The sequence below is a fragment of the Solenopsis invicta genome, chromosome 7, assembly GCF_016802725.1.
Source record: "Solenopsis invicta isolate M01_SB chromosome 7, UNIL_Sinv_3.0, whole genome shotgun sequence".
NCBI classification, from domain to species: domain Eukaryota; kingdom Metazoa; phylum Arthropoda; class Insecta; order Hymenoptera; family Formicidae; genus Solenopsis; species Solenopsis invicta.
In genome coordinates, this window is record NC_052670.1 from 5,478,944 (window position 1) to 5,487,591 (window position 8,648).

Here is an 8,648-nt window from a genome sequence, read left to right on the forward strand (position 1 = left end):
TGTAACATGAATTATAGACTTTCAGTATTGGCAATATATATTAGAACGCAGCCTATAAGTAATATAGTTGGCAGAAATAAAAATTACTGACGTTTTGCATTTTATTTCTTCCAGTAAAACCAATGGATTGACATGGTCCCAAATGGCCTGAAACACCAGACAAAATATTTTTTGATTAAAAATTGTGGACATTTTAATGTTACCACAAGTTTATAACATTGCAAAAATCTTTCACAGTTCCCATGTAATCTTACAATGTTTTAATGTAAGATTTATGCAATATGTTCCTGCAATCTTTTACTACTGTATGGGTTAGTATGATTCTAACCTTTACTTTTTAAAACAAAGGTTTTGATTAATATTATTAAAATATAAATTATAATGAAGTAATACTATTATGAGTACGATTATACACTTTTGCTTGTATAATATATTCCACGTTTATTGCTTTGTTGAATAATTTTAAAAATCAAGCAATTATTCTGTTTGTCATGTAAACAGATACTTTTGTCTCCATTATAAACTTTTGACATAAAAAACAAATTACACCTACATTTAAATTTAACAATTGTCAGACAAATCTAAAATATATTATACAAGTACCAAAAGAAGTGTATAATCTTGTGTATAATCGTGCTCATAATGCATATCACTTTATTATAATAATCCATATTTTAATAATATTAATCATTAATATTACATTTGTATAAAAAGTGAAGGCTAGAATCATTACTCATAACCCAGCACTGAAAGATTGAAGAAACATTTCATAAACCTTACATTGAAACATTGTAATATTGTAAGGAAACTACAAAAAATTTCTGCAATGTTTACTACAAGCTTGCGATAACGTTAAAATGTTGGCAATTTTAAACTGGAAAATATTTATGGTGTTTCGGACTATTTGGGATTGTCTTCTAGTTTTACTGGTGGAGAAATGAAACGCAACACTAGTAAGTAATTTTTACTTCTACTAATTACATTATTTTTACTAATAAAATCATTTTTGAATAGACTAAATAAGGTGAAATTTGAAACAATAGCAGAGCTTTAGCATTATTCATCAAATGTGTGTATTAAAACGCTGTAAATCGTTTCGATATTTACACAATTACATGATTATTTCAGCACTAAATTATTTCTTTACAACACCTTAATCTTTTATATTTTTGCTCTTGTTTTATATATACATGAAAGTGAAGAAAGTAATATAAACATTGACAATTATAAAGATTATTTGAACACAATGGTTCAAGCAAATAGATTTTATTAAGAGTGGAAACATATTAGTAATTCAAAATCAAATTAATGTACCTTTGAGAAAGATAAAAATAATATATAATAAATATTAACTTAACTAATAATAAAATAAAGGAAAAACGAAGAAAACGTACAGTGATGTAGTTTTAACAAGTTATACCGCGCGTGCGTCTTCTTACTGAAAGTAAAAGGACATATAACGATGAAAAATACAATAGATAAGAACTAGCTGTAATCTGTTTATGAATACAGTGTCTGTCTTTAGATATCGAATACTTATAATCTGATTTTGATATCGCTCGTGGTGAAAATAAGATGAGAATAATAGGTTCGAGGTTCATGGAACGATTTAGACTTTTGCCTAAAGGTAATTCCACTCAACATTTAGAAGAAATAATGATGTAGTTATATTTTGTCAGTGGTTGTAAAATTGTGATAAATCGTTAAATTAATGATTCTTTTGAAAGTATTTTTTAATAAATTAATTGAATCAATACAATATTTAAATTCAAAAAGGGTCAATCTTTTAAATCACCTAAAAAGTATTAAGCACTAAAATTTTGATATAACCGATTATAACCGTTTTTTAATCCTTTTCTCCAGTTAATTGTTATACAAAAAAATGTACTAGTACTTTTATAATATTTTTATATTTATATAGGTTTTTAGTATAACACTATAGATATTGCTATGCTTATAGTTTCTCGTATTGATATAAATATTTTATGAAAAAAAGAACAGAAGTAAATATAACAGTACAAAGCAGAAATAAATGAATAAAATGCTGGAAAAGAACAGTAACTTGAAAAAGAAGTTTTAAAAAAAATGTAAAAGAAAAATTTAACAGAGAAAAGGATCAAATAAAAAGGAAGTTATCTTATTATTACCTTATTATATCAATGATAATATCTTAATGATAAAAATTACAAAATACTTAAATTGGTAAATACTTGACATTGTAATCCCTCTTTTACAATCTGTTTTTTTAATAATCTAAAATTGTCTATTGATATTACTGATTATGTCAAGTGTTTTTCCAAGTGGTTTGAGAGAGAAGGAGAGACAGAGAAAGTGTTCTTTAGTTCAGTGCTCCGACACAAGTCTCCTCAAACGCAAAAATTATCATACAAATTTGGATTTTGAGTGAAAAGATCTAGAATAGTCTATACATTTCATAAAAAAAAACACAATATAATAAGGGTATAATAGTATTATCATAAGATTTAAATAAGTTCTAAACATATTTAAGAAAAAAATAAATCAATTTGGTTTTATATTTTTAATATTGTTTGAAATATCTACTATAAAAAAAAACACGAGTTTCGCTACAAAAGAATAAGTTAAAAAATGAAATTAATGTTTAAAATTTCTTAAAGGTGACTATGAACTTGTAATATATTGTAGAAATATATTGTAAGAATGCATTATTATACTTCTAATTAATAATAATTTTTTAATAATATATTTCTTGGCATATACTGTATATATTACTGTATATATACTGTATATATTATTTCTGTTATTAAAATATAAATAAAAATTAAAGTTCCGTATAATAACTGTAATTATAATGTTTAGTGAAATTGACAAAACAATGTATATATTTATGGTACGGGGAAAAAAAACATGAAGAATATTTATTGTGCACCATAGTGTGCCCTGTGTACTAGTACCTTATTAGGTCTTGAACACATACCTTTCATTTAAAGAAAAATTAAATAATATAAAATGTTACAAATAATATACTTGCATAAATACTTTACTAAAGTGAAAAGATGATCGTTTAATCATATACGTATTTTTGGAACAAAGTAGAATTTTATTAAACCTACTTTATGCAAATGTATTTAAAAAACTGCAACTCAAACGTGCAGAGCACTGTGAATGCATTAAATAATTTTCAGCAATTTGTAGCTAAAAATAATGTAACAACTGATAAGAGATAATAGAGTGGTAAGATATATCTAACAGTAATTATTGCATAACATTTTATTACATCACAACATCTTTATAAATGTTATTGATTGTATTCCATCGTTTCCCATGGTTTATTATGCTCCAGGTACCCCTATAAAAATAAAAAATAATAAGATACATAATAAGGTGCGTATGTGTGTGCCCGCGCGTTATGTAGTAATTGTTTATGTAATAGTAGTAGTAGTAAAGTAGTAGTAGCGTTAATATTATAATTAAGATGAGAGAGAGAGAGAGAGAGAGAGAGAGAGAGAGAGAGAGAATAAAATGCTGAATACTGAGTGGATAGATCCTGTGATATCTTTAGGAAATGACTTTGTATTTCTGAAAATTAATCGATCTGATTAATATGTAAAAATTAAGATTGATCGAATTTCTATACTTACGTACAATTGCACTTATATATTAACTGTCTGCCAATCATATTGTTGGATAAGAAAGATAAGAAAAAAATAATAACGAAACAAATTTTTCAGTCAGGAAGTACTTGAGATTTGATATCAGTACTTGTCTCATTTTATAATTTGTACAAATTAAATTCTTATTGTTACAAATTTATGGTAAGATATCGAAAAATTACCTGAAGCATATAATAAAAAAAATTACAGTATTTAATGCAAATAATTCGAATAAATGTGACAGAAAAATACTTCTAAAACGTTTCAAAGGTTCTCACGTGTTCGATAAATTATTAATTAATGACCGTTTATTGGATTATTCATTAAATATTATATTCATGCCACTTGATGTGTTGTTGCTCGATTGTAAAATAGACTAGTAGGCATTGAAAAAACAGTGAGCAAGAACACCGTTTACCAGCAACTTGTGTATATGACCATCATTCTTCGCGTTATCTCCTTCCGTTCTCTCGGTCTCATTTATTCGTCAAGGTCACCCGGTTTTAAATGCGGAACCGTTCATCCGTGTAGACGTCATTTAAATACCTCACAGGTTTCTGTACTTCCTCATAGCTTACAATACGTTCAAGCTAATCATTACGGGTAATCTTTGTAAACAAGGTCAAGTACAATTAAATTAAGAAGTTGGACAATTTCTTTTTTTAAGCGATTAGAATGTAAATGATTATATCATTCGATGCTAATGACAAAAGTTCACTTTAGGATATCAACTAGGCGCCATGGCGTTTGCAAGACAAATTAGGATGCGTTACCGATTCTTCGTCTCGTCTTTTTAAAAGAACATGTTTCCAAGTAGATAGTAATCCAGTAAATACCAAATACGTACTTTATTTTAATGAAGTCTTTACGCTTCGAAGAATACACGCTATTGAGTGCATTTTAATAAAGCTGTTGGCTACAAATACAATACAGCAACGGAAGTCGATCGGATCGATAGTCTTCGTGGATAATCATATGCGTACATGATATCAATAATAATGTGTCTGAACTTGGAACGGGATACAATCATAAATACACATTTACTTTTGTGTTATGAATTAAATTTATTTTTACGATAAAATACTTCAGCAGTTTCATAAATATTTATAAACTTAGTATTTATGTAAAGATATTTCAAGGTAAAGTAAAAATAGAATCATGTTAAGGCAAATAAAATCTGCAATCCAAACAACTCAATGTCAAAAATTGAGATTTAAAATATCTTAAAGAAGTTTTGATGATTAGGAAGTTTACGATTAAAAAAATTATTATAATTTATTGTAATTTGAATCATATTTTCTAGAAAATAAATTGTTAGAGCAATTATATAAAACGATTATATAGACGAAAAAAGTTGTCAATTTCATTGAGAAAACAAAGTTTTTCGTTGTTCATTAAAAATATCAAATTTTAAATATTAAATTCATAGCATTGCTATGTATTTCGCGATTTTTACACAACATGCGCATTCTTTTCCATTCCTCTAGATATCTTTCAACACAATGAGCGAGCGGAAAATTTGAGCAGTCGCAAATATTTGCAAGTCTGGTCAAAAGATACCTTATGCTCACACTAGCATTAGGAAAGAGTGAGTAACGTCCTTGTAAACGAACGATGCCTTTATCTGGCTGAAACGATTCAGTTAAAAAAATCATGACATATTGATCAAAAAATATGTATTTGAGAGCTGATAGATAATTACCTGACAAACAATATCTGCTTGTAGATCTTTATCACGAATTCGTGAAGACTCGCGTGCACGCGTGGTATGAGATAAATATATCTGATTGAAACAAAAGTTCATAGCGTTTTTATAAGTAAAATTTATAAGCACAATTTTAAATATTTGAACTTAGATTTATTCAATCACGTTTGCCATTATGAATTTTTGTTTCAACCCAATATATATTTTTACACTGTTAAAAATTCTCATATAAAAATAGTGTATTTCAGGAAAGATAGATTAATATTATCTTTTTTTTTTGTTAAATTCATATATAATTTGCTAAATATAATAATACGTTTGTGGTTGAAAGATGTAATTATGAAAGATATTATACAGAATTTGAATACGAAACAAATTTTTAAATTGTCATACTCGTTAACATATTATGATAGAAAAAACCGTCAGTATAATTATGCAAATTGTCAATAGAAATAAGGTCAGGTCACAAGAGCTTGCGCCATCGTTCATGAGATCATAACATTGAGTATTATGCTAATGTATAAAAATGATAATTAATAAATTACCTTAATACAGATTATACTCTTATTAAGTATGTTTATATATTGTTAACTTTTTTTTCAAATTCTTATTTGAATCATTATTCGTAGCTACATATTATTTAAAAACAATGCATAATAATATTTTTCAAATTCATAGATAGAAATATTAAGATAAAAAAATAGATACAATAAGATATCTATCTTTGCTATAATTATTATTATTATTATCTTGAAATAAATCTGTATTAATACATAAATCGTCAAATAGAAAATAGGAAAATAAAACATCAATAAGATAAAATAATTATGATCACAGAAGTGGAAAGAAAGTTATCTTATCAATGTATTCTAATTTAAATTATAATATTCATATAATGAATATGTTTCTTATAAAGTTATTAGTTATAATTATCTTATAATTATACTGCTAAATAAAATCAGTAATTATTTATAAAGTTTCACAGATTATATTTAAGTGAAGATTGTTAAAACAAAAGCTTACAATATATTTATCTATGCACGGAGAAATATATTTATTATATGTACAGTTGATCATATATTAAGTGTAATACATGGAAAAATTACGTTTATTTGCTCCACATGGTTTACATCATTGCATTTTTATATTCAGATAATATGTACATTGCATAATGGATTTTATTTTTCATAATACAGCAAAATGTTAAAAATCATTATATTTTGTTGAGCTAAAATTTTGATTTGTATTTTAAATTTTATAAACTATACTTATAGTACGTGTTTACTGTACATATATACATAGCTTATTGCACAAAGTATTAATTTAGCAAAAGTTTATTAATTCCTAAAAGTTTCATGCCATTACTGCAATTGGTTCTTGAATCTTTTCTTTCGTACGATTTTTCTTCTCCTGCTCCTTCTCCTCCAAATTCTCTGCTGGTTGCGTTGTTGGCACATCTGGTAATAAAACGTCCTTTGGTATTTCGGGAGCTTTCTCATTGATATCTGCTTCCACCAATGCTTCCAATTCTGCTTCGATATCTTGGTCATCAATAGAAGTGTCGTCTGAAATAAGTGACGTCACCCTAGATAATACATCATCTATTTCTCTCTGCTTCTCGATACCCTCTGTCGTTTCGTCCATAATTTTTTCGATTTCATCGATAGACAACAATGCATGTAATTCTTTCAATGCTGTATTGCCAACTTTTAGGCCATCGACAACTTTTATCTCAACTTGAGCAAATTCCAAATCGTGGATCATACGTTCAAGATTTTCTAACTGGCCATCTGCCTGTGACAAAACTAGTTCTTGATGTTTCTTCTTGCGTAACAAAAGTTTTGCACGACTGTAAGAATTAAAAATTACACAATGATTTAAAGCAATAATATTATCAAATATATTAATTAAGCAAAAATTTAAAAAAAGACTAAGACTCGTTTGTGCACCAATATAGCTTAACTTTAAACCTGATTTAACTTTCTATCTTTTTCTAATTCTTACGACTAGAAAAAAAGTAGAAAATAAGTTAAACATAGTTTAAAATTAAGTTACATTGATCTAAAAAATTTTAAACAGAAAAATTATAAAAGAAATTATTTAAATATAAAATCTTTAACAGTTACTAAACAATATTAGCTTGTATGTAATGTATAATGTAATAATTCACGATACAAATAAATTATTATAAATGAATTAATATACAATGCACCATCTCATACGATGATTAATACTTACTCTTTCTTTCCATTTTTCAAGAGTTCTTTTGCAAGCAATCGTTCCTTCTCCAAACATTGTTCCATTTTCTTTTGGTACCGCTTTATTTTATCCCTGGTCTCTTTCACTTGCTGTAAACATTGAAAAATACGTCTCTGACAGTTTGGAGGTTATAACGTGCACTGCGTAATTTTAACGTTTGTACACTGCTGCATACAACAGAATTTTCTGTTTACGCTGCATTAGAGATCAAATAATTATTAACGATTCACGAGTAGAATCAAGTGCGACTAAAGATAAGAGAATGATTTGACAGTTTCAGTATTAGAACTATGGGGAAAAGGTTAAGATAATTCCTTACCAGGATCGCCTTGTCCTGATCGGTGACGCGGCTCTGTTTCTTCTTCGAGAAGAAGATTCCCATCTTAACCGCACGATATCACAAAGCGCGAGACGAATTTTGCGATTCACGTCGCGTATCACGTTGTGTCGCGTTTTTGACAGTCGCCTGAAAGCGTAGCGTCAGACCTCGCAGTGCGCCGGCTGGTGGCCATGTTGGTTGTTCGATACTCGATACTTGCGATTCTCGAATCGAGCGCCACGCTACGTCACGTCGCTTCGCGCGATACGGTACATACGTGCTAGCGGTGTCGTTTGACTGTCGTTCGATCCCCTCTTAAAATCGCGGTAAAATCTCGCGTTTCGTTGATATTTCGTGTGTAAAGTGCGCGGAAATGAGAATTTATGAATCGCGATATGCGAATTACGAGCATTATGATGAAAAACGTGGTTGGAGACAAGAGCGCGATTCATCATCGCATAGCTACTCGTCAACGCACTTTGGAGATGACGTCACATGAACTGCTTATACGGGCTGACAAGAGGTGAGAAAAGTTTAGAGAACAATAAAAACAGCTTGATGCGCGCGGATAATCTAGTTTCGGCTTAATAATATATAATCGAGACGACAGTTCGCTTCAGTCGTGATAACTCTTATCACAATTCCCCAAGCAGAACAACAACTCGCGATAACGTCAAAGTGAGCCGTAACCGAATAATCATTTTGAAGACATTTCGACACCATTTTGATGTCT

The 8,648-nt window shown here is 28.4% G+C and overlaps 1 protein-coding gene across 1 annotated transcript; it reads right to left on the bottom strand.

Moving 5' to 3' along the window:
- Nucleotides 1-6,366: 6,366 nt before the first annotated feature.
- On the bottom strand, nucleotides 6,367-8,138 carry LOC105199490 (charged multivesicular body protein 6-A). Its single transcript, XM_011166652.3, has 3 exons — nucleotides 7,916-8,138; nucleotides 7,576-7,685; nucleotides 6,367-7,186 (listed from the first exon to the last, which is right to left on the bottom strand). The coding sequence occupies exons 1-3, from the start codon at nucleotides 7,976-7,978 to the stop codon at nucleotides 6,691-6,693; spliced, it is 669 nt and encodes a 222-aa protein (XP_011164954.1). The 5' UTR covers nucleotides 7,979-8,138; the 3' UTR covers nucleotides 6,367-6,690.
- Between the last annotated feature and the right edge of the window lie 510 nt (nucleotides 8,139-8,648).

Excerpts from the sequence above, each read along its gene's own strand:
- LOC105199490 (XM_011166652.3), bottom strand. The coding sequence starts at position 7,978 with ATGGGAATCTTCTTCTCGAAGAAGAAACAGAGCCGCGTCACCGATCAG. Across the intron at positions 7,686-7,915 it reads ATCAGGACAAGGCGATCCTG|CAAGTGAAAGAGACCAGGGA; the intron begins GTAAGGAATTAT and ends CAATGTTTACAG. Across the intron at positions 7,187-7,575 it reads TTGAAAAATGGAAAGAAAGA|TCGTGCAAAACTTTTGTTAC; the intron begins GTAAGTATTAAT and ends TAATTCTTACAG.